Source organism: Saccostrea cucullata, unplaced genomic scaffold (assembly GCF_032062105.1).
Source record: "Saccostrea cucullata isolate Sc308-1 unplaced genomic scaffold, CSIRO_AGI_Scuc_v1 ctg258, whole genome shotgun sequence".
Classification (NCBI taxonomy): domain Eukaryota; kingdom Metazoa; phylum Mollusca; class Bivalvia; order Ostreida; family Ostreidae; genus Saccostrea; species Saccostrea cuccullata.
In genome coordinates, this window is record NW_026931770.1 from 93888 (window position 1) to 121440 (window position 27553).

Here is a 27553-nt window from a genome sequence, read left to right on the forward strand (position 1 = left end):
TTTAAAAAAATATTTATTTATTTTAAGATTTCTTAATAAATTATTTTTTATTTTTCTCTTTTTTTTTTCTTGTAGAAAAATCTAAAATGTCATGGGATTGGTCAGATTTCAGATGTTATGTTGGCTGTGATTGGCTACCCAGGAACTACTTAAGTACACAGCAGCCCAGGGAGGGACATTTACCTGACTACCTGTCGGGGACCACCACACCTGTCATCAGACGGTAAGTACCTTACCTGTACAGGAGTTATATACTTGGGATATCTCCCCTACCTGTAGTTAGACTGAGTATCCCCCTTACCTGTAGATATATATACTGGGTATGTACCTCTTCACCGTTAGATGTATGGGTAAATCATTTTAGAATTTTATATTTTGAATATTTTTAAGTAGATTATTATTTAGAAAAACAGAATTTCAATTTCAAAAAGTAATGAATAAAAAAAATAATAAAGATGACTTAAAAAACATTTTGGAAAAACACTAAAAGATTACTTCAGTATAAGGAATAATATATTTTTTTTTCTTTTAGCAGTTCTTCATAATCTGTAGTTTTTAAAAGCAAAAAGAAAACTATGAGTACTTTGATTTTAATTTTTTTAGAATTTTTTTGAAACACAGCAGTTTTAGTCTGATTTCAAGCTTCCATAAAAACTACACTAAGGTAAATGATTCTTATTTTCAACACAAGTATCTTATTTTGATGAAAGATTTTGACATCAAATTTCGGGGTATTATTTCAATGCTACTAATCTGACATATCAGTCTAATTAAGGGTTATGACTTTATACATTGGTCCTGTGAACTTGCAATTCCAATAGAGTGTCAGACATGTACAAAGTAAAAAGCAGTAGAGCTACAGTCTCATCAGAGAGTTATTAAATGTTGGGTTCATGGACAAGAGAAAGAAAGATAATAAATGAAAAATAAATCCTAAAAAGAGCCATTTCTATGAATTTAAAAATGCTACTCCTTTTACTATTAGGTTTGATTATTTAAAAAAAATAACTTGGACAATCATCTGAAAGAAAAACAAAAAATTCTTCGTATATGTATTTTTATGCCCCTCTTCTGAGAAGGGACATTTTTGCTTTGCTGCTGTCTGTCTGTCTGTCTGAAGGTCCACCAAGTTTCCCATTATGTTCTTTGCAGAGTTTGCACATATTGAAATGAAATTGAGGGGGCTGACTTTTGTTTTCATTGTGCAATATTTCACGCATCATAGTAAAAATGAAGCGTTTATACTGTTTTAATGCAACCTTTTTTCCACTTAATTGATAAATTAGACAAAATTAAGAGACTACAGGTTTAAAAATGTAATTACAATTTCATATAACCGATTTTTTTAACTGATTTTGCAATTGATAGGTAGGTTGACGTCGTTACAGTGTGTTTTTGACATTATGTTAAACTGAAGCTCTCAATGAAAGGGTAATAAAAGTGTTATAAAAGAAAAAATAATAAACATACTCTCTTGAAATTTGAAACATAGAAATTTGAGAATATCTCTATTTTTTTTATCATGTTTTCATAAAAATTCTTTCCGCCCGTCATATCTTGTAGTACTCTATAAAAACAGGAAAATTCGTTAGTTTTTGGCATTTTGAGATGCCCCCGCTGGTAATAAGATGGTAGAATTTTGTGTTTCTTACATATAATGTACAATATAGTATTACTCATCAAATAATACAATTTGAACAAAAAGTCTATTGTAGTATTTGTATAATTTGCTGTAAAGTGCGAAATTTTCGCAATTTCCCATATAATCCCATAGTTAATGTATCTGTATTTTGAGACGGTTCCTTAAAAATACCTGGATGATAGATTTCCCCTAAATTTGGCATGTACACTGAAGTTAATGTAAGTTATATATGGTATAAAAATGAAGAGTTTCGCTATTGTAGTTTTCACACAAAAAAAAACCTATTAAGGACGTGGATCCTTCATTTTGGTCACAAATTCTGCATTAAAGTTCTAACATTAAATCTGAATTCTACAATGCAAATTGAACTGTATTTAATGAAAAAAACCGTGCATAAATTTCATTTAAGTAGAATTAAGCTAGGGACTATATTTTGTGGCGGAAGATTTTTTTTAGACGAAAATGATCAGTTTTTCCCCTTTTGAACTAATATAACAGTACTTTTAATTTTGGATTCCTATTGTTCCATGCTGGTTGCACACAAAGCTGATTTTTGCAGTGAAATGTGTTATGCTGGTTCTGAAATATCTATTAAATTATTTCTTATGAATTCTTTCAACAAAGTGTGACAAAATAGTAAATATATTCTGAAAATCTGGGGAAAAATTTAGTCAATTTTAACGTAAAATTGACACTTTTTTTAGTAATATCTGAAAATTTACATCATATACCCCCACTTTTGATGTTCTTTTCTAAATATTCAAGATACCTTTGACCTATTTGCTTAAAATCAGAAAAAGTTTAAGACTTTAACGTAATTTTCTTGCTTATTAAATTTTCAATGCCGGAAAAATCACATTTTATTAGTGTAGAAAGATCATATAGTTGATTATGCGAAGCAATTTAAAACTTTTTCTTAGTCACAATTTTAAAGTGCCTTTTTTTAAACAAACTATGAATTCATTTTGTTTCATGCTTTAATAGGATAAAAATATTGGAGGGAAAACGTCAAAAATTTAATTTTTAATTAAGACACAAAATTTCAGTGCAAAAAGGTCATATTAAATGTTCTGTAGCGCCAAAATAAGCGTATTGACCCCCATTTTTTGATTTGAATTTTAATTAAGCTATGTATGTAGAAACTAAAAATATACTTGACAAAAAAAGTTTAAGACTTTAAATATCAGGATCGAACGTCGTTAAGTGTACAGATTATCATAAGAATATCTAGGTCAAGTTTTGGATATGATCGAACCATTTTTAACAGAGTTATGCACCTTGGAAAAATCCCAAATAATTTTGAAATTACACATTTTAATTAATGTTTTGGTAAATATTTTTTATTGTCAACAAACTAATTCAACTTAATTACCTTATATGGTAATATTTTAATTAAAGTCTTTTCGATTTTTATTTCTTGTTTGGCAAAATAATAAAATGCTGACTAATTACGTGAATTATTAAAGAGAATACATGCAGACTGATCGTTTATACTTTACTGCAATGATATAAATATAGAGTCTTGTTGTAAAAAAAAAAACACGTTTGTTTATTTTCTGCCTTAAATACTCTAAAAATAGTAACACGCCTTTCGGTTATGTCTGTGTTGTTTAATTTGTATTTTTTCCCAAAGAGATGTAAGCCTTGTTTCAGTTCTAACTATTCATGCGGACTATTTTTAATCACTATTTTCTTAGAAATTCATAAATCATAAATGTAACCTTATGGTGTTCACAACTGATAAGCAAAAGCCACAAAAACAATCAGAGCCCTTTCCAATAAAAAATCATTAATATTCTCATTAAAAAAATGTCAACAAAGAGCACGTTTCTGAGAATATGTGTAATGTCACGATTTCCAGCACCACAATGAGATTTACTAAACAGTTCTTTTAACAAATGACTCTTGATTCTGTTTTCATGTCATTTTAATCGCTTGAATCAAATATCTGTATTTTGGAAAGGTCGATCCTTTACTGATAAGCTATTCCAAATGAAAATCAAGAAGTCTTGCATAAATATTTTAGGTCAAGCTTTGTTTTGGCTGTGATGGAGCAATTTTTGACAGAGTTATGTCCCTTAGTCTTTGAAAAATTCCAATAATGGTGGTGGTGGTGGGACATTGAATTGTCCTCATTTGAAAAATTGGTTAGTTTGAAATGAATTCTTTTTTTAAACTGGTACAAATTTCTTGAAATAAATACATGTATAGATATTGGTTAGATTGAAAAACTATGCTAATTCTAATCAATTTGATAGTCTTAAAAAAATACTCTTCTTAATATGATTTTCTTCATAAGTTATATATACTTGTAAAGGTCTTGATTTTAATAAATTGTGTTGCCAAGGTTATTTCAAGTCAAATTTCTTTGTATTCCTTCCAAATGCAATCCCTCTCTCTAATTAGGGTTGATATATATCTTATGTTAGCTGTACTGGTCAGAGACTAAAAGAGCTTATGCCATAGTACTTCGTTTGTCCTGTTTAGCTGCCTGTCTATCTGTTAACAATTATTCAAAACACTAGATATGCATATTCTTGCTACAGTTTTGGTCTGATTTCAGTATCACTTGGCACACAAGTATATTTCACCAGTTTTGATTTCGTTGATCAGTGTTGCCATGGTTACTTTAACTGAAAAATTTCTGTGAAATTCCTTTAAAATGATATTCCTCCAAAAGTGTTGCTCTGAATTTAAAGATTACTCAGCACACAATAATACTACAGCACACAATAATACTAATATTTCAGACGTGCGTAGGTGTTTTGATTGTCATAAATGGTGCTGCCATGGTTAATTAAAATAGAAGTTTCTGTTAAATTCCTTTAAAATGTTACTTCTCATACAATTAAGTCTGATTATATAATTATTTTCACACTTCTAAATATTGTTCGTTAAGATTCTTTCAAATTAAAAAAGTTCATATGTTCTCATGAACTACCATGGTATGAGTAAGAATACTACCATTGTGAAATGGAGTAAAAAATGCAAACTTAAAAAAGAATCACCAAATGACAGAAATATGTGGTAGTTGGAAATCAGAAAAATTATGCAATTTTTGAGAATCATGAAGCACATGAACTTAACAATGCTTCATGTCTGCCTATATTTATCATGAAGTGCTAAATTATAAAACGTGCTGACATGAAATGATATATGCCAATGTATACCATCGTAGTTCATGTCCTCATGAAATTTAAAAAGATTTCAAATATTACTTGACACAAAAAAGTCTACACTAAGATACATAATTTAATGCGTGGTTTTGTTCAGTGTTGCCATGGTTGCTAAAAATTGAATTTTCTGTGAAATTACTTTTAAGAGCCCCTCTTCTACAGTTTTGATTTAATTTTAATGTAATTTGGCACACAAGTAGATAACACTAAGATACATAAATTTTCTTATAATTTTTTGTGATCGTTTTTGTCATGGTCCCTATACGGGTAAATGAAAATTTTGGTGAAAAGAGGTCAGAAGGTCAAAGAATGCATTTTGTTTTGATGTCACAAATGTTGAACGCAGTGAAAGTGCAACATCATAAGCAAAAATTAAAATTCACAAAAATGTAAATATAAGCTTTTTGAAAGATACTGCGGTTTCATCAATATAATTCTTGAGCACCAATTTTCAAGGAATTTGTTGTTGAGCAGATCCACAAAATTCAATGTTCATTGAAACTAGGTCAGATCTCAAGGTCATGATCACAATTTGAAAAAATCATAGTGTATTAATCTTAGAAAGGTCTTGTCACTGGTAAAGTACATATGTAATATGAAAGCCCTATCTCTTATTCAAAAGTTATGACCATGCAAGGTGAAAGTTTTTGTGACAGACTGACAGACAGACATGCCAATTTAAAGTCCCCTCTCTTTGTGAAAGTGGAGGACAACAAATAGACTCTGCTTAGATACATAATTCTGTTTAGCAGTTTTTGATTAAATTATATGGGTTGCCATGGGTAGAAAAAGTAGAAACTCTTAGCTACTAAAAAAAACATAGACCATAGAAAAAAAGTAGAAACTAGTTCTTAGCTACTACTCTTACAGTTTTGATCAGATTCCAATAATATAACAAAATATGTTTGTCAAATACTGATGTCCCCATATGGCAGCTTATTGTCAGGGTTGAAGTTTCTTAAATACAAGTCAAAGGTCAAGGTCAAAAGGCCAAAATTGTTGGTATCCAAAGAAAGGTCCTGTCACAAAAATACACATGTGAAATATTAAAGCCATAGTTTAAGCTACTCAAATGTTATGAGATAGGTATAAGTTTTTACAAACAGACAGACATGGCAAAAACTGTGTACCACCTAATCCTCAATTGTGGGGACATAAAAACATTTTTCATATGAAAACTATATTCAAACATATAAAGTTTTCATTGAATGGTGTTGCCCTGATGACAAAAAGAAGTACAGTGTAATTCCAATAATTCAAGGTTTTTTTCTCTCCAAAATGACACTTCTAGCTGTTACAAGTTTAATCAAATGTTTATAAACCTTGGTACACAAGTAGACTAAATTATAAAGATTCATGATATTCAGATTATGAATTTTCATTTTAACAAAATGTTTTGCTATCGTTACAAAAAAAAAACTAAGTGAAATTCTTTCAAAGTCCTGCAATCGTGTTTTATCTAACTGCAATTAAACTTGACACAAAAAAAGACCAAGGATGTTTCTTTTAAATGAATGGCCATGCTGTTGCCATAGTTTTAAGTCCAAGTGTTACTTTTGTAAAAACAGATGATACAAACAAATTTTTTCTTTGAAAAAGATTTAATATCATGTCACAAGTTTAGAAAAGTGGATGGTTTTTAGAATTTTTTCTCCGAAGAACCGAAGAAAAATTTGTTTGTATCATCTGTCCTTAAGGACATTGGCAACGTTTCTGGATTTTGTATAGAATTTTTCAAGAACTTTTGAACAGGTTTAATGGTACTAAACATGTTCAATTCAGGTCCTTTTTACCCATCAAGCCAGCCTTCCTTTAAAGATTTTGTCAAATCAATGTTTTTACAATTCTCAATGCATTTCCTATGTAAAATGTTGATAAAATGGTCCTATATTATTTTTAACCATAAGTTTTTTCTAAAACCAATTTATTTCACAAAGTTTGCACATAAAATACATTGTTGAATCTTCATTTCTGATGACAAACATATACTTTGGCTCAAATTGCAAATATAGAAACAAAACACAGAAATACCAGCACTGTTCTTTGATTTTGAGTTACTTCCCTTAACATCTAATTATTATTCATAATGATCAATAGACTGGTTGTTGTTTCTATACTATAATTTACTTTATTTGAAAGGAACTGTCATTAAACATCTTGGCAAGGAATTATTATTAACTTTTAATGATGCCTCCTTCACAAAACCTATAGTATCGTTCTCATCTGGTCTACCTAGCTATCACCACTTTCAGCATAATTATGTCACTTCTTTGCACTTCCCAGCATACATGTACTTATTCTAAATAGCGCCCTGTTGGCTGTCTGTCCCCTCAGCTTCTGTCCCATCTCTGCTTTTCTTATATTACTGTAGAGTTGAGTATATCAGATGAAAAACATACACGTGCTTTTGTTTACCTCTCAGTATGTAACACACGCTTTATTGGTTTTCACCGCCTAGAGAATTCCATACGGGAGATCACTCTCAATGACTATTTTTATAAAGGAAAAAAACCTGGGTATAAACCTTTTTTCTCCGAAAACCCTGCGTTGCCAATGACCTTAAAGTGTTAGTTTTCACACAATAAACCCCAGTCAGCTCCCAGAAGGGTCCTAGCTGTCACAAGGAATACACTTGGAAATATGAAAACCTTAATTCTACGTGTTCAAAAGTCATTTTTGGTATGCATACTCCACTAGTTCTTTCAAATGACACCAAGGTCAATAACCTTATAACATTGACTGTGACCTGTATACTAAAATAGTTTTTTCGAACTTATAGCTTTTGAACCATAGAAAATAAGGACTTCATATTTGGTATGTTTACTCCACTAATTAAGGGGCCGACTGGGGTTTCCATTGTGCAATATTTCGTGCATCATAGTAAAATGAAGCGTATTTACTTTATTAAAGCAACTTATTTTCACAGAATTAACAAGAGGTCCATGGGCCACATCGCTCACCTGAGCACTAAGGGTAGGAAAAAGTAGAAAATGGCTTTTTATTGTTAAGTTTAAATCCAAAAGTAGTCCCATGACCAATCATGGATTTGCTATTTTTTAAAAAATGATTTTAAAAGAAATATATATCTTTAAAAACTTTGCTCGGCCATTTTGGCCCCGCCCTACCCCTGGGGGTCATGATTTGAACAAATTTGAATCTACACTACTTGAGCATGCTTCCATATAAATATGACGAATTATGGCTTTGTCATTCTTGAGAAGAAGATGTTTAAAGAATTTTCCTATATATTTCTATGTAAAACTTTGGTCGGCCATTTTGGCCCCGCCCTACCCCCGGGGGTCATAATTTGAACAAACTTCAATCTACACTACCTGAGCATGCTTCCATATAAATATGATGAATTATGGCTTTGTCATTCTTGAGAAGAAGATTTTTAAAGAATTATTCCTATATATTTCTATGTAAAACTTTGGTCGGCCATTTTGGCCCCGCCCTACCCCCGGGATTCATGATTTGAACAAACTTGAATCTACACTACCTGAACATGGTCGGCCATTTTGGCCCCGCCCTACCCCCGGGGGTCATGATTTGAACAAACTTGAATCTACACTACCTGAGGATGTTTCCCCATAAGTTTCATCTTTCCTGGCACAGTGGTTCTTGAGAAGAAGTTTTTTAAAATATGCCACCAAATTTTCATTAATTCCCAATTATCTTCCCTTGAATGAGGGCGTGGCCCTTCATTTGAACAAACTTGAATCCCCTTCACCCAAGGATACTTTGTGGCAAGTTTGGTTGAAATTGGCCCAGTGGTTCTTGAGAAGAAGTCGAAAATGTGAAAAGTTTACAGACAGACAGACAGATGGACAGACAGACGGACGCCGGACAAAATGTGATCAGAAAAGCTCAATTGAGCTTTCAGCACAGGTCAGCTAATAAAACTATACAAAATAAAAAAATTAAGGGTTGAAAAAATTATTACAATATCAAATAACTGATTTTTTAAATGATTTTTGAACTGGCAGTCTGTCCGTCCATCACAAAAACTTTAAACTTGCCCATAACTTTTGATTTAGTGGACTTTCATATTTTCACATGTGTATTCCTTGTGACAAGACCTTTCTTTCGGTACCAACAAATTTGACCTTTTGACCTTGACCTTGAGTTTGACTCACTTTTACTCAAAAATTTCAACTTTTACTATGGCCATAACTTTTGAATAGTAGATACTAGGACTTTCATATTTCACATATGTATTATTTGTGGCAAGACCTTTCATTGGATACCAACAACTTTTTGACCTTGGAGATTTCTGTACTTATGAAAAACTTTAAACTTGGTCAAACCCTAATTTGGGTACCAATATATTTATTTTGCATTTAAGAAAAGTTTAATCTTTGCTATGTTGCCATATGGGGTCATCAGTATTTCACAAACACATCTTGTTCTTTATAACCTTTGATAGAGCTTTCGTATTAAATATGTCAAATTTTGACATGTGCATTACTTGTGAAGATATTTCTGAGCATATGCTATGATTTCTAACCCCTTGACCATGACCTGAACGATTTACCTTATTTTTAAGAAAATCGTCCTTGGTGAGAATTTCTAAATGACATATGAGTAGGGTGTTCATGTTTGACACAATTTGTCACAGAAAATGACATTTCACCCACAAAGACACCAAAAGCAGGGGACGTACACAATTCTTTTAATTTTCTTGTTTATTTTAATTTGTCCCCCATTTTCGTGAAAGCAAGGGGACATTAAATTTCATTCTTCTGTCCATCTGTCAGTCTGTCCATCTGTCACAAAAACTTTAACCTTGGTCATATCTTGTGAATGAGAAGAGATAAGACTTTTATATTACACATGTATATATCCTGGAACAAGACCTTTCTAAATACACTATGATTTGTGACCCCATGTCTTTTACCTTAAAGTTTGCCATACTTTAAAAAATATAAAACATCACTTTAAATTGGCCACAACTTTTGAATGAGAAGAGATAGGACTGTCATATTACACATGCATGTTACTTACCTTCGAAAACATTTTATTATATCATTACGATTTTTGACCTCTTGACCTTGAAGTTTGACCTACTTGTCAAAAAACTTTAACCTTCCAAGTTGGTAAAAACTTTTGAAGGAAAAGAGATAGGGCCTTCATATTAAAGCTGTGTAATGCTTGTGACAAAACCTTTCTAAATTTACTACATTTTATCCGGTGACTTTGATGTTTGACCTTCTTTTCAAAAATGTTAATTTTCCTCATAATCTTGATTGAGAAGACAAAAGATTTCCATATTTTACAAGTGCATTACCTGTGACAATTAAGATATTTCCAAGCATGCTTTGATTTCTGACCCCTTGACTATGATTGACCTTATTTTTAAAAGGATCTACTTCCATAATAACTTCTAAATAACATATGAAAGGGTATTTATATTTAAACAATATGCAATAAAAAAAATGACATGTAACCTTGAAAGACACCGAAAACGAGGGACCACAATTCTTTGAATTTTCTTGTACTCCAATCTTTGGATGTCTCAAGAGTCTTCATCTCAATCAAAGAAGGATTATGATTGGTGATATTATTACAGTCTCTTGATTTATCTGGCTGTAGCTTATTTATTATTAATCGATTATTATAGCTTTATCAAATTTATTAGAATAGCTTGATTGAGCTATTTACCACACTTTTTTTTTAATGTGTTATTGTCTCAGCATGAACAAAACATTGCACTTTGGTGAAATGATAATGTATTCAACCTTGAACTCTTCAATAAATAATGCATGTAAAAATCACTCATCGCATACAAGCTATTGTACAATTTATATTAATTATAATCCTCACTTGAGGGGTTATGAAAAAATTCATGAACTATTATCATGAACTATGCTATAAAATTAAAACTGCGTAAGGTACATCTATGAATTTTTAAATATTTATGAATCATCATCTGTATAATAACTATAAATCGTAAGTTTGATTTTTTATGATTTGTCTATGTTTTTGTAAGCAATGGTATGTCCTACCTTTGCAACCTAAAAGATGACATTTTTTCTATACAGTATGAGTGTTGCTGAGAAAAATTGATTACTAGGTATTGTTCCAATCTATTCTGTAAGTTATAAGAAATTTTATATGAAATGTCTAAGGGGGCTTTAATGACATCAAAAACTGGCATAGACCTAGTTACCTAGGAAATGTTTAAACAGAAGAAACACATCCAGAATAGTTAAGAGAATTGTGGTCCCATGCTCTCGGTATCTTTGTGGGTGAGATGTCATTTTTTTCTATGGCATATTGTGTTAAATTTGAATGCTCTTTTATATGTTATTCAGAAGTTATCACCAAAGTTATTAGATTAATTGTTAAGGTCAAGGGACCAGAAATCATAGTGTGCTAAGAAATATCTTGTCACAGGAAATGTAAATGTTGAAAGCCCTATCTCTTCTCAGTCCAAAGTTATAAGAAACAAGATGTGTTTGCGAAGCAATGATGTCCCCATTAGGTTTAAATTCTCCAAAATGCATGTCAAACTCCAAAGGTCAAAGTCAAAATGGTTGGTTCTCCTTTTAATTAGTTTTAACTCTTTAAAAGTTATGAACAAGGTTAATGTTTTAAAAAAGATCAAACTCTTAGGTCAAGATTAGAAGGTCAAAAATATTTATACCAGCTGAAATGGCTTGTCACAATGAATACATGTGTGAAGTATGAAAGCCCTATTCCCATCTTTTCAAAAGTTATAACCAAGGTTAAAGTGTGCTTTTTTTGTAAAAGTAGGTCAAATTCCAAGGTCAAGAGGTCAAATTTGGTGGTACCCAAAGAAAGGTCTTATCACAAAGAATATACCTGTGAAATATGAAATAATAGCCCTACCCACTCAATAGTTATGGGCTAGGTTAATGTTGACAACAGGCAGACAGAAAAAACATTCTCCTTTTTATGCAAAAATTACCAGTATGACTAAGTTAAAAATGCTTGATTTTGAGGTTGTGGATGCCTTTAATCTAATAAAATAATCCACATAAAAACGAAAATTCAACTCATTTTTTCAACATCTTTTTCTCGCTTCGTATTTACTTCGTGTTTATTTCGTGTTGACTTTCGGAATGTAGCGCAGCACAAACCCGACCTTAAACCCTTATGAAAAATGAAAAAATGCCACAATTCTGTCAAAAATCAATGAAATGAAACGAAATTTAATTTTGGTCTGTAACTCATCAAGTTACACTCACATACCAAACTTCAGCTCAATATCTGCAAGCGCTTAGAAAAAAAGTGCGGAAAACCAAGTAGGACAGACAGACTTATGGATGGACGGATGGATAAACAGACAGACAGACAGATGCAGAGGAAGCATATAGTCCCCTCAGGTTTCACCGGTAGAGGACTAAAAACAGACATACAGACAGGGCAAAAACAATATACCTCCTTGATCTTTCGATCAGGGGGCGTAAAAATGAGCATTTTTTGAAAAGTATGTAAAACTTGATGGACAAGGTCACAAGATCAAAAATATTGTGTATTTTGAAAGTCCTATTTCTTATTTATTTAGTTTTTGTGATGGAAAGACAGAACAACAGACTGACAGACAAATGAGATTTAATATCACCTCACTTTTTGTGAAAACAGAATACAAAATGATTAACACACTTTCATGTGTAAAAACATTTATTTTGTTTATTTTCATTAAATGGAAGCCAATATTAAAAGTAGCATGTTTTGTCACCTCAGAGAAGGTTAACAACATTGAAACTTCAAAAACCTATGCAAGTTTTAAGATTTGGGTACAAGCATATGGTGTTGTCATTATTCATGTAATGAGAATGTGATGAAATAAGAAATTGATTTTAATAAATGTAAAATAATAAATTCAAAAGTTATCTAAAATTTTTAAAAGTACTATATGATTCACTGATTTTTGCAGTTAACAACCTTCTTTTTTCTTTGATTTCAGATTACCAAGTTACCTAAGGTAACCAGAAGATTGAGCAGAAGCAAAGAAAAGGAAATAAGGTAAAGACAATTTTACATATTTTATATATATTTATGGACCATGAGAATGCATTACATAGAGTTTTAGGTCACCTGAGCCAAAGGCTGAAGTGTGCTTTTTCTAGTCAAAATTTGTCTGATGTCTCATCATGAACTGTTCACATTTTCTTCTTCTAAAGACCCACCCAGCAAATTATGACCAAACTCAACTTCTTTCCTCTATTGGAGATACTAGAGTATCTTTTGGTAAAGGGGATCCAAATTTGGTCAAAAGATAGGCTACACCCTGTACTAGGGGAAGATAAGTAATAGACAGACCATATATTCTCTTCTCAGAGAATTGGTGTAGAACAAACAAGATGTGTTTGTGAAACACTGATGCCCCCGTATGGCAACATACAGAAGATTAAACTTTTCTTAAATGCAAATTCAATATATTGGTATCCAAAGTAGGGTATTCTCACTGGAAATACAATTGTGAAATATGAAAGTAGGCCAAGGTTAAGTTTTTCGTAAGTAGGACATCTCCAAGGTCAAAGTAATTAGTATCCAATGAAAGGACTTGCCACAAAGAATTCATATGTGAAGGATGGAAGCCCTAGCCCTTGGCATTCAAAAGTTATGGCCAAGGTCAAAGTTTTATCATAAGTACAGAAATCCCCAAGGTCAAGGTCAAAAGGTCAAGGTTATTGGTATCTAATGAAAGGCCTTGCCACAAAAATACATATGTGAAGTATGGAAGTCCTAGCCTTAACCCTTTAAAAGTTATGGTCAAGGTTACCAATTTTGAAAAGTAGATCAAATTCCAAGGTCAAGGTCAAATTAGGTGGTACCCTAAGAAAGGTCTTGTCACAAGGGTGATATATGTAAAGTATGAAAGCACTAGCCATAACCCTTTTAAAGTTAAAATCAAGGTTTTCTTTTTGAAAGTAGATCAAACTCCAAGGTCAAGGTTAAAGGGTCAAAGTTCTTGGTATTCAATGAAGGGTCTTCTCACAAGGATTACATATGTGAAGTATGAAAGCCCTGTCCCTTACCGTTCAAAAGTTATGGCCAAGGTTAAAGTTTTTTCACAAGGATGCAAATCTCCAAGGTCAAGGTCAAAAGGTCATAGTTGTTGGTATCAAATAAAAAGTCTTACCACAACTTTGTATTACAAATATTTATAACCCCCGCTTGAAAAGAAGGAGAGTACATAGTAATTGGTATGTCTGTCCAGCTGTCCATTCGTCCATCTGTTATGCTTTGGGGTACTCATCTCTTATCCACAACTCCTCTCATAACACTGAAAGAAATTTGATAAAACTCTCACAGAATCTTTCCTCCTATTTTACTTCTTGATCTATCTGACACATATTTTGGGTTTCCCATAGCAAAACATGGACACTGACATTATATTCCTATGGGAGGCGGGGTATCATTTAGTGAGCTCATTGCCGACAGTACCTCCAGTTTCAGTGATATGTAGAGATGAAATTCAAACTTTGTTAACATGTGTATATTAATCAGATATTTGTAAAATTACTGGTCTGGATGTCATAGGTGAAAATTAAGTACTACAGATTTTTCCTTGCTACCAGTTATATATATAATATAAGGGTGGATATCCCATTTCATATAGACAAAATCAGTGATTTTGGTTGTCCATAATGCAGAACATTCACTTTGTATTGCATATATTTTAGTGAATAGCTGATCAGCCATTGTCAACTTTAATGTAACAGGGTCTCATGGTCGCAGTCTAATTAATTTTTAAGGATATACGATCCTCAGCCAGGAAGGATAACTCTTTAATTTATAATTTAATTCAAAAAGTCTTAAAATAAAGCTTGAAATTGAAATTTTTTCATGCAACAATTTTCATTTTATGCCTCTACGTATGATTCAATGTTATTTAAAGTTTTAACAAATGGTGTTAAAAAAGTTGACATTTGTACCCCATAAAATTAAGCAAAAGTGCATATTTTTAAAAAATCATTTTTTTTTATTTAGCCTTCGTTAACAATGTTTATAAGCATGATTTAAAATTAGAAGTGATGTACGGTGTTTTCTTTGAAAGGAAACACTTCATACACTATGCATTACGAAACGATGGAAGTAAGAGAAAGTAAAGTACCAAATAAGTGTAAAATTCATGCAATTTTCTTTAAAAGCCTGGGTACCTATGATTTTTATTCCTAAAATGTATTTTTTTTTATCAATTATCAATTAAAAATATGCAGTAGGTAGTTCAAATCGCATTTCCGGAAAAATTATTTGAGTTTTACTAATTTTCCCTACATAATATGATTAAATTTAAAGATGAAGTTTGAAGAAACGCCATGGGTAAATACATTTTAATTTGAGAATTTAGAGACATTCTTGTGAGCATTTTCAATTACTCAATGCCTGATTTTCAGAACCTGAGGATCGGATAACCTTAATTCAAGGGGTTTCTTCCAAGTTCAAGTTCAAGTTCAATTTATTCACTCAAACCAATTAATGGTACATGAGGTTCTACAATGTATGTACAATATATACAAGAAAAACAACAAGATACACGTGAAATGGCGGAAATACATTCATATTATGAAAAAAATTTATTATGGAGGACAGACTTTTTCATATATTCTATTCATGTAACTGCATAGTTTAATTAATACTTCAGAGTCAGCAGATGACAACAATTCTGAAAATTTGAAAAAAAAAAATTGGTCTATTACAATATTTACAAGGTAGATATTTTTTTCTGCATTCTGAAAAAATTTCACATTCTAAAATTTAGTGATATTCATCAGCTATTTGTCCATTATTACACAGATTACATAGTCCATCATTTTTTGGGAATTCCAAACCATCTCCCATTCTCAACTGGGAGATGATGAATTGCTGTTCTTAATTTAATTATAATTGTTATATATTTTTTTGGTAGTAAGTCTAAGTATTTTTCATATCCAAATTCTTTTTTGAAGATACGATACATAAGACCTTTAGATGAATCCCGCATATTACTTTGCCACTTTTTTATGTAAGACGTTGTTCAACTATAGCTTTTAGCCATTTAATATTTAATATATTTGAGAAACCACACCTATCAAGTATATTCTTAATACATAAAATCCAAGGGTTCTTATGACTTTCTGAACAAAACTGTTCAAATAAATGCCTATACTGTAGACGTACTTTTCCACGGGGTCATAATTCCGCGGAATCTCAATCTCTGTTTAATCCGCGGGTAGAAAATTACGCGTATTTCCTTGACTGTCACTATATGCCCTACATTTATTGCTAGCGCTCTCGAGCGCTAGCAACTACGTTAGTCCAAATTTCTTGAATACGCATGCTCGGCTTCACGGTCGTGCATTCTGGGAAAACTGAAAACTACTATAGATAGACCGTACGATAACAATTCCGTTGAATCATGTACTATGTTTATTTATTGTGTAGCTTACACTTTAAAGATAACTACATATTTGTAATACTTCAAATTTTCCGGTTTTTTTCTGACGGAAAAGCCCAAGTCATTATCTGATTGTTCTAAAAAAGGACAAGGCAGGGTTTCTTTTACGTCTAAGCACAACCAAAGATAGACTCTAATTTCTGATTGGTCAATTCAGCCAACTTTACAAATTCCAGAAACAAGAATTTACACTAAAAATAACGAATAAATCCATTATTTATTTTTAAAAAATTCTAATGTGTATTGCTTTTAACCTAATATTTCTTGACAAAGATGACCCTAAGGAGCAAGCTACTTCACATTCGGAACTCTCTGGATTTCTTTATACAACATACACTTTGAGTTATTTTCTATATTCCTATTCTAACTCCCCTGTATTTTGTTTGCTACACTGCCAAGAAATTTTATTCTTAAACCAGCTAATACAATGCCTCAATCTGCAACTTCTCCATATTGTATCAGTGGCGGATCCAGAAATTTTGAAAGGGGAGACCAGTTTGAGGTCAGGATAGGGACCCACAGCTACACACACAAAAAATCCATTGATTTATCAAATATTATGTATTTTATGGACTCAAAAGGGGGGACCGGGCCCCCTGCCCCCCTCTAAATCCGCCAGTGCATATAAAGTCTCCCCCCTCTCCAGTAAAGGTCATAAATGTTCCATTGCGCCAAAACTCCAATAAGTCAACACAAAAATCCCCCCTCATTTCTTTACCTTTGTGTCTATAAAATACACTTCATAAATCAATTATAACAGTATCACTCTCCAGCCTCGATAAAAATTAAAGAATTCAGGAAAATAAATCACTTGATCATGGGTCCTCATTTCCATGTTTAAAAATTGCTACGGCGCTAACTCACCTATCTTTTTTAAAAGATAAACTTGTATTCAGTATGCTTTGACAAATTTCCACGGAAAATTTGTGACCGCGTACACAGCATAAATTAATACCACGCGGAAAAAAGTACTTCAATCTACAGTATTTAACAAAAACACTCTTATTTTCAGGGCTTACCAATAATTTTGTCCAATAGGATATCATTCTTATATAAACTGTTATATACAAAGGGAAGCGACCTGTTTCCCCATAAACCATATATCTAGGAGTATACTACTTTTTAGCTTAAAAAATATATTTCAAATATTTAAGATGAACGTGTTCAATTATATCAATGTTCTCAAAACCCCATATTTCACATTCATACAAAAGTACTGGAGTGACAACTTTATCAAACAAATCAAGCTGGCAATTAAGGATATCCGATCCTCAGCCAGGAACGAATAACTCCAAAAATTAATATTTAATTTGAAATGCATCAAAATGAAGCTTGAAAATGAAATTTTTTCATGCAACAATTTTCATTTTATTCATCTCTATAAGATTCAAGGTTTTTGGAAGTCTTAGAAAAGGTCTTGACATTTGTACCCTATAAAAGGGAAAAAATAATACAGTTTTAGACAAATAAAATTTTCTTGAATCCAGCCTTAGATACCAATGCTTATTAGCATGATATGAAATAAGAAGTACCGGGTAATTTGTGGTGTCTTAACTGTATCGTCAGCATAGAACAAAATAAATAATTTAAAGTACAGCAAAAGTTCCGAGCTAATAATTGGTTAATTACTGCAATAAATCCACAGTAAAAACTCAAAAAAAACAAAATAATCTTTATAAACTGTTTTAATGAACCTAATATGCTTTTAATTATTTACTATTTTAATTATTAAATAATAAATTTAGAAACATGAGACAAGTCCTATAAAAATCCATGCAAAAACATGATTAGAACATGTACATGTATTGATATTTTGATTTGGAAACCTCCACAAGTATTGTAGATTCAAGTTTGTACAAGGCATCCTGCAGTAGTAGGTTGGGTCCATACATTGGAATTAGTTTTACAAATGATCATATATTATAGGGGAAAAAATCTTCTCAAGAATAAAAACCTTCATAAGTCATATAAATATGGAAGCATTTCCATATAGTGTAGATTCAGTTTTGTTCAAATCATGACCCTGTCCTCAAGGGTAGGGTGGCAGACATCTCTGCCTTGAATTTAAAAGCATCTTCAAAAAATTTAGATTCAGTTTCATTCAAAACATGACACCTGGTCGTAGGATGTGGCTAGAACAGGGGGTCAAAACTTACAGAATACATAGGACAAGAAATATTAAATTGCAAATTTTACACTTTTATCTGTCAAGAGCTCGGTTAATTTTATGCATAAAATTGCCCTTTAGATACATCAATTTATTGACTAACACTTTATGTTCCATTTGAAACATCAAATTAAAGTAGAAACATATATATAGATTTTCATATCCAGTTAAAATTTTTCTCTTTAAACTCCAGGTCTTGGAACACAGGTTTTATGGAATTGTAATGTTCTTGAATTTTAATGTAAACATGTATATTTGAGTACTTTCAGAGAAGAAAAATAATATGAGTGCACCCTCTAAAAAATAAAACATATATTGTAATCCTCAGAAACAGTTATAACTTGTATCATTTACTAGTTCCTTATTTTAGATAAGAGCTAGGTTGCACTCCCTAAAGGGTGAATTTATTGATCAAAAACTAGTTTTTGTTTAGGTTTATGGTTTGAAAATAGTTTTCATTAATTTTGAAACCGGTTTTATGGTTTAAAGGTTTTGCTCTAAATGGAAAGTTTCAGTTAAAAAAACACACACACATCAAAGATCAATGACATAGAACTGACATGCCTTCTTGATTTTTTCTTACAATCTGAAGATATTTCTACAACTTATCTTCTCATTTACATGAGAGTGTAACTGTAATATCCATGCTGAGTTCTACCCAGTTTCTTATAAAAAAGAGGCGACAACGGAAAGCTCGTGTCACAAATTATGTTGAGGCAATACTAACCTTGTATAGAATGGATGATTTCCGTGACAGATTTAGAATGAACAGACATACCTTTGAGTCCCTAATTACCATGTTAGCTCCATCTTTGATATATGGTGACCATAACTTCAGCTAACAAGAATGGATCTACTTTTATCATTGACATAAAGAACATTTATTTATGTCTCTGCTTTTTTTAATTAACTTTAGTATTTGTCTTTATGTATGTAACATGGTTACATTTTTTACAACTTGATCAAATAATTGAAGAGAAACAACAATGACTTTTTACACAGCATATGTGCCCCGAAAACTCGTCGATTCTGTTATATTGCTACCCACATTGGTCACATTGCAACACCAAAAACTCTGCATTCGCCATGCTGAAAAGAAACCAAAACCGCACCCGGAGGTGGTTTAAAGTTTTCAGGAAACTAGTTTCAGTTTAAAGCCGATAAACGAAAAAAATAGTTTTGGTTTGAAACTAGTTCGTTCCAGGTTTTGCAAATAAATAGAAAGTTTGGAAAACTGAACTGAAACCTAAACTGGTTTCTCTGCAATAAAAACGCCCTAAATATTGAAAAATAGCTTTAAAAATTGACTGGTTTTGTAGATTTTTTCAGAATATGAGGAAATTGATGCATTTCGTGATGTCATAATGCATTGACCAAAGGTTTAAATGATATTTAATGCATTGTTAACTAAAATGAATCAGTTCAAATTTTTAGGAATTCACAGGTCTTTGCACTTTAATCTGTAAAATTTGCGCGTAAAACTTCTACTAAATCCTCTAATTATGATCGAATGGTTGTTCGTGAGATGTTCACATGAGTTTGCATAAAATTTATACTTACATGATAAGTAAGGGTGGGCCATTTGCTCATGATTTTACCAAGCAAATATTGGGAATATGCCTTCAATCCAGTACATATATATTTCTGTAGTACATAAGTACTGGGTATAAAAAAGCAGCAAACAGAAACATTACTTATTTATACATTTATCCATACATAATACATCTGATAAGTAGTTATAATCCACATTTACTGTTAAATAAGAAATGAGAATTATATTTTATCATGCAGGATTCATGGTCTGTTGGCTTTATTTAAAGTAATTGGACACAGATTTGGGGATAATTTTTTCTGTATAATATTTATATATTTTATATATTTATATATATTTTATATTTATATAAACTTATATATTTTAATAGCATTTCACACAAAAATTAATTACAAATCTTATTTATTTTAAAAGTTATTATAACTTTAAATTTTTTGGCGGGTTTGATTGACACATCCTTGCACTTTCACAAATTTTAAGTTAACTCTTAATACTTAGGGAAAGTGGCAATCTTGTTGTGTATAAATGAAAAATATTAATACTATAATCCAGAAAAATCAGAGTAGACATGTTCGAAAGCAAAACAAACACACAATATATTCTCAGTCCGTGCAGTTGTGGTGAGCAGACTTTGACTATTGAACGCACCCGGTGAATCGTAAACAATCAACAATAACAGAGCTCCTGCCCTGTTTACAAAAAACTGTGTACATAACATGAGTGTGATCGATTTGCACACAAGATTTAGTTCGGAATGACAATACTTGTGAAGGAATTTTGCTTTGTAACATTTCTACTCTGAAAAAAAATTATTTTTCTGGATTAAAGTTTTAATATTTCTCATTAATACACAAAAAGACTGCCACTTTACCGAAGGATTAAGAATAAAGTTAAAATTTGTGAAGGTGCAAGGATGTGTCAATCAAACCCGCCAAAAAATTTGAAGTTTTAATAACTTTTAAATGAAAAAAGATTTTTAATTAAATTTTTGTGTGAAATGCTATTAAAATATATAATTTTTGATATTATACAGAAAAAATTAACTTCAAATCTGTGTCCAAGTACCTTTAAAGTGTTTTCCTTAAACCAGTGCAAAAGAAATTCTCAATTTTGAATTTCTTAATCTATTTTAGTCCAAAGTAGAAAATCCTTATGTATGATTTAAAGGTCACATGCAGTTAAATAAAATTTATTTTTACAATTGGCATTTCGGCAAGTCAAAGAGCTTATTCAATCACATATATGTACATATAATAATATAAACTTTATTTAATTTTGAAGGTCATTAATTGAAATCAGTACAAAGACCTTAGACATGTGTATAGGCCAATCGAGAATGCATTATTTATATATACTGAATGACCCTTGTAGTATGTTTTGGTATGGACAACCGATGCTAACATTAACAAAAAAGCAGCTTTATGATATTTTGTCATTTCCAAAACTGCATGTTATAGGGGATTCAGGTTACAGTGACACATTTAGTTCTTTCTAATTAAATATTCTACATATTTCTGATAGTTCAACGTATCTGGATTGTGGAAAATTTTGTGTTGTAGCTAGTTGATAGTGTTATCCTATGTATTTGTTATATACATATATAATTGATTTTTTGTCCCAACAAGACTAATTGTGTAATTCTTATTCACAGATGGATGTCAACCCATCAGTCCTCCATCAGCCACAAGTGTTACAGAGCCAGCAGATGGACAGTGACCTTGAGAGCTGTGACCTTCACCCCATTCATCCGGTCAATGTGAGGCTCCCGACCTATACCCGCCACTCCAGTCCTTCTCCTCTAAGGATCCCAGTGGATGGAGTTCATCAGTCCAGAGTCGACCCACCAACAGCCAACCAACCACTGAAGTCCACCACAACACAATCTCTAAGGAGGCCGAGATACAGAATTCCCACATCTCACCATCCATCTCACTGCCAGATCCTTGAGTCCAGTCCTACTCCCTTGAGACTCGACAACAGGTGCTATCCTCAGTATCTAACCAGATCCCACACACGATCTCCATCACCTCTCACACTGATGAACCTCCACCTGGGATCAAGGTATCTCACCCGATCTCGAGTCAAGTTGTGGAAGCAGAAAGGGAAACAACCATGTCCTGTCCATGGGAAAATCATCCGAAGACAACTTCCTCGACATCAGTCCACACCCAAGCTTCAGCTGAGACCTGCCTCCCAGAACCACCAGTCCAGTCCTGTGGATGTTAAAGCAAGGCAAGGTCTCTTCTCCAGCAATGTTCAACAAAGAAGTGGACATGCAGCCAGCTACGTGCCAACACCCCAGAGACTGAAGGCTAATCCAAAAGAGAGGGGATCCCCACCAAGAAAGAAGGGCTTTGTTATGAAGATCAGGAAACTTGCCGCCAGGGTCCAGAAGAGTGTCTCTAAGGTGGTCCAAAGAAGACAGACTGTGGATGTGTCAGATTCCTCCAATGTGCAACAGGCCAGTGATGTCCAGTGGGTTGAGCTGAACTCCAGACAGAAGCAGAACTACTTCACCGGTTCCACAGAGGATCTGGATGCGAGTCTACCTGTTACATGCTTCAGAACAAAGAAAGTGAAAGTCACTAAACCAAATCCCTCCAAAGCCCACATCAGGAGAATGATGAAGGAGAAACAGAAGAGGGCCCTGTCTACTCCAGCCAGAGCCAAACGCCTTTCCATGCTACAGTCACCCAGCAAGGTCCCATTTGACAAACCATGCAATGCATCAGATGCTGCCATGTCTCATCAGAAAACCCTTGGAACAACTGACCACACCTATGCAGCAGTACATGTCCATCATCCTCCTGAGTCACCACTGCACCAGACAGCGAAGTCACCAGTCAGCTTTGCATCAACTCCAAAGCCTTCTCCAAAGTCAGACAACCAACCACCTAGAGTTCCACCAATCATCATCAAGAAAACTGCTGTTGTGACAACGAAGCCAAGCGTGGAGACACAGAGAGTGCCACCAATCGTCATTAGCAGGACCAACACTGTTGTTAATCCTCTCACTCCTCCAACCATCAACTCCAGCAGCCAGGAATCCTCGTGTGACTCCTCTTGCCTGACTGAGACCAGCCACACATCCTCACAGGAGCAGCCCATTAGCAGTTCATCAACACACTACACAACTGTTCCACCACGTCTAAGGGATTACACCTGGATATCACCAATCATACGGTCCAAAGTACAGAGGTTTGTGGAAGGGTCAACTACCGAGATATCATCATCACACAGACAGAACTTGCCATCTACTGTTAATGTTCCTCAGAAACCTCCAGTCAACTCCCAGAGAGAAGCAGTATGTACACCAACCCAGTTACCCATGACAGAAGGATCAGCACCAAGGCAGCCTCTACAAGCAACTCAACTGCAATCCTCTGTAACAAGGACACCATCTTCAGCCACATTACTAGTACCAGCAACTTCAGCCACAAAGAAACCCCTGCAAGTGCCAGCAACATCAGCCACAATCAAATCCCTACCAGTGCCAGCAACCTCAGCCACAACGAGACCCTTAACAGAGCCAGCAACTTCAGCCACAATCAAACCCCTACCAGTGCCAGCCACAACAAAACCAGTACCTGTGCCATCAACTTCAGCCACAATAAAACCATTACCAGTGCCAATGACTACAGTCACAACAAACCCCCTACCAGAGCCAGCATCTTCAACTGCAACAAAACCCCAACCAGTGTCATCAACTTCAGCCACAACAAAACCCCTATCAGTGCCAGCAACATCAGCAGACTTAGCATCCCAAAAGATGTCATCTACTTCAGCCACAGGTGGATCTCAACAAGCTCATACACTCCAGTCAGCTTTAGTTACCAGGAGCAATGTGTTGATCAAAGTGGAGGCCAGAAATTACCTCGGGTACATCTACAAGTTTGGGAAAACTAAGGAGCAACTGATAGATTTACTATCATCAACTCTAAGGCGTTTTGTTAGGCATCGGGAGACATACTTCCTCATAATCAACCATCTCATCCAAAATGGTTTCTTGACACAACAAGATGTCCTGACCATCAAACTTGCAATAAAGCGCCAAATTGCAGAAGCCCAGCAGAGAACCAACTCCACCACATCATCTTCCGGGAAGACCACAGTGACTCAGAAGTCATCAACACAGACAACTCAGATGTCCAATTCACAACAGAAGCCAATGCAAGCAAAAGTGACTCAAGTGGTGCCTCCACAGAAGGAGAGAATGATGCAATCTTCAGCATTCCAGCAGGTGCCCTCACAGACATTTCCATCTCATCAGAATCCTCCTCAGCAACCATTCCAGAAGCTGCCAACACAAGCAACAATGGCCCAGCCTCTCCCATCACAGCAGACCACCACACAGATGTCACAATCCAGGTCACTGACCACTATGGTACAACCTTCTCAACAGATCCCTGTACCTGCAGCAAATGTCCAGACAAGTCAGCTACCACCACCTCCAAAGAGACCTTCATCACTAGACATCCAACCCTGTCACCAGATGCCAAATCCTCAGACGACTACTCAGCCACCACCATGTCTTCCACCAGGGCAGCTGCCTTCACAACAGAGGTGTACTACAGAGACACGTGTCACTCCTCCAGTGTCTCGTCCACAGCAGCCAAACTCACTGCCTCCAATATCCCTACAACCAGAGTCAACAGGAGCCACATCACGTCCAACTATTTCTCTGTCCAGTTCTGCAAACCTTACAGCAGAGCCACCTGTCAGTCCTTCAGTGCCAAGCCCACCTTGTACTTCAACAACTTCCTCTGTTTCACAAGGGGCTTCTTCTGCACCACAAGTTCCAATCCATCAAGCACCACTCTCCACCACCAGTGTAGCTACACGGCATCCAATTAGTCTCCTCACAAAGCCTTATGATCGTCAGGTTCTGGGATCACAGACCTCCACAAACCAAGACAAACCAACTACTGCCTTGGCATTGGTCATTCCAAGCATCCGGGTCCATCAGAGTGAGCAGACACTACATGATGACATCAGAACTCTCGCTGTCCCATCCTCCATGTCTCCAAAATCTAAGAAGCGTTTATTCCCTGTGGAATCTACCTCAGAGGACTTCAACCCACTTCCACTGAAGAGACGTAGAATCAGCTACTCCGATTTCCATGCCGAGAACCGAGCCTGGACCTTGAGCAGCATCAAGTCAAACCCTGACGACTGCAAGCAGTGTGATGGAATCAACGAGATACTCCACGAGACTCCCGAGAACCTCGATAAGTACTGGATCACCAGGCCGACGGAGCGTGCCCCAGTCACCATTACTCCCGTCGATCTGTGTTCACTGCACTCGTACGCTGGAGGCAAGCCCCACCTGATGGCCAAGAGACTGGTTTGGAGGTTGTTTACCATTCGTCAGCTGTACGGTAACCGGTTCAACAGTCTGGACGAGGACCTGACCACCAAGATCCGGCAAGCCGTCATGTTGTGGACAGAGTGTGACAGGGAACACTGGGACAAGAAGTGTGTGCCATTCATCAACAACGGCATCCGCTACCTCTTCAACGAGAAACTCCGCCGGTACGAGCATCTCCTGAACCACACCTGCCCTCCCACCGACGACCACGTAACCAACCCCTGTACAGCTCTTGTGCCTGTCTAAAGGAATTAAAGTGTTGCTGCCAAATTGTAGTCTTGTCCAGCTATGAATTTCAATGTGTTATTAAGACTTGGACAGAAGTGATCTAAATGCCAGTGATTCCTTTTTGTGTGACATTCTTTCAACATGTGTACATTGTTTTACCTAGTGTCATTGTAAAAGGACAATTTCTTGAGTTTTCTCTGAATAGATCATTTGATCAATGACTTTCAATGTTCATTTATTATTTAGTAGCTCTGTGACAATGTCATAGAGTAAAGAAGACTTTTCTATTGAGTTTGACTTTGTGAAAAATGAGTTATACAATGTATATGACAATGTAAATATGTTCTAAAATCTTGGAGATGTTTAATGTCACAGACGTTATCATGAAATGCATATACCTCAGCATCAAGAGTTCTTATATGTCTTAATCATATATTTATTTATTTATTGAATAAATTATTTGTTCCTTGAAAAGCTTCTTTTTGTGACTTTCAAGAGGAAATTAGACATTAAGGGTAATCACCCTGGTAAAGGAAATCTCAATAATTTTCATCTTTTCTGCAATAATATGATAATGTATAAAGTTGTTTCAATGCAACATATTATCCCATGAAGTTTGATTCAGTATTTCAACATGATTTGAGCTGAATAAATTCCTAACTTTGCAAAAATTGAATCGGAAAGAAAGAAGGTGTACAAGGCGAGGACAAACCCCTGCTATGAAACAATGTTTTACTGAATTTTGAAGTTCAAGGAAAAGATATTCCTAAAATTTTGTTTTCTGTACTGGTATCTTTAAAACATTTCATTTATTTTATAAAAGATTTGCTAGTTAGGAATATTTAGTGGAAAATGGTGGTGGTGGTGGGGGTTAGTTCCATTAAAATACGATTTTTCAAAGCAGGGGATTGTCCTTGGCTTGTATGCCTCCATTCTTTCCCCTTACAAACTAGGAAATGAAGATAATTTGTTTAATCTAAGAAGTTAGTAACTTCTATTCCCAGCTGTAGAAGAAACAGCCATATGTAACAAAAATTACATGTATGTCTATTGCACATTTAGAGCACTCATGCAAATATGACACTACTGAGAGGATATGGAAATAGGTTTTTTTTTTTTTTTCAAATTTGGGGTTTTGATTTTCCATTTTGAACAATTTTTCAAAAAGAGGCTAATCTCTAACTAAACAACCGTTGACATTAATATTGACAGACAAGGGACAGAACATGATCAGAAAGGCTTAATTGGACCTAATCAGTTCAGTCTTTTTTATCACATCTTCAGATGCAGCAGTTATAAATGTTGTCCAATGACCAATTATACCAGTTTTTCTATTACTTTAATATTGTTGAAAATGTAAGACAATGTTAACATTTCCGTTTGTTTCAAAGTTTATTAATCCAAAGTCACCGTGATCGTATAGATTTTTGATTGACAGTTTCCAAAAATATAATCAGAATAAACCTAAACACTTTTTATACAAAAGTTTATAAGATCCATCACAAATATAAAGGAGCATAGGACTAAAATCCCCCAAAATAGAGAGTCCAATACATGTAGATTAATTCCAAGAGTAGTCCAAAAGGAGAGGTTAAGTGAAAGAGTGATTAAAAGGAATTGAAGAATGAATGAATAGAATGACGTCTTCAGGCAAAACAGGGTATTTTGTGCTCAGAGAGTTTTCATGGTCCTGGATATATAAGTACTTTCTATTGGCTGTCTTACCATTACATGCTACAAACACTTTGTCTGTAGGTCTGTCTGTTGACCTATGAACCCCTACATGGCACCACCTCAAATACAGGTAAACATACATTAGTAATTAATATTTATAGACTCGGTCCCCATATCTGCACTGCAGGAATTCTAGCCCTATGCTCTTTTACTTATCTTCTTCAAAGTCCCTAATTTTATTACTCCTGGTCAAGAATCTTAATATTAATGTTGCATTATTAATTGTATTACTTAGTATTGATTGGCTCAATTTGTCTATTCTGATCAATTTCATTA

At 34.1% G+C, this 27553-nt stretch overlaps 1 protein-coding gene across 1 annotated transcript; it reads left to right on the forward strand.

Annotated features, from left to right (window-relative positions):
• The first annotated feature begins 81 nt into the window (after positions 1 to 81).
• LOC134233480 (uncharacterized) lies at positions 82 to 25760 on the forward strand. The gene is made up of 3 exons (XM_062715446.1): positions 82 to 223; positions 12752 to 12810; positions 21599 to 25760. The coding sequence occupies exon 3, from the start codon at positions 21599 to 21601 to the stop codon at positions 25559 to 25561; it is 3963 nt and encodes a 1320-aa protein (XP_062571430.1). The 5' UTR covers positions 82 to 223; positions 12752 to 12810; the 3' UTR covers positions 25562 to 25760.
• Positions 25761 to 27553: the final 1793 nt, after the last annotated feature.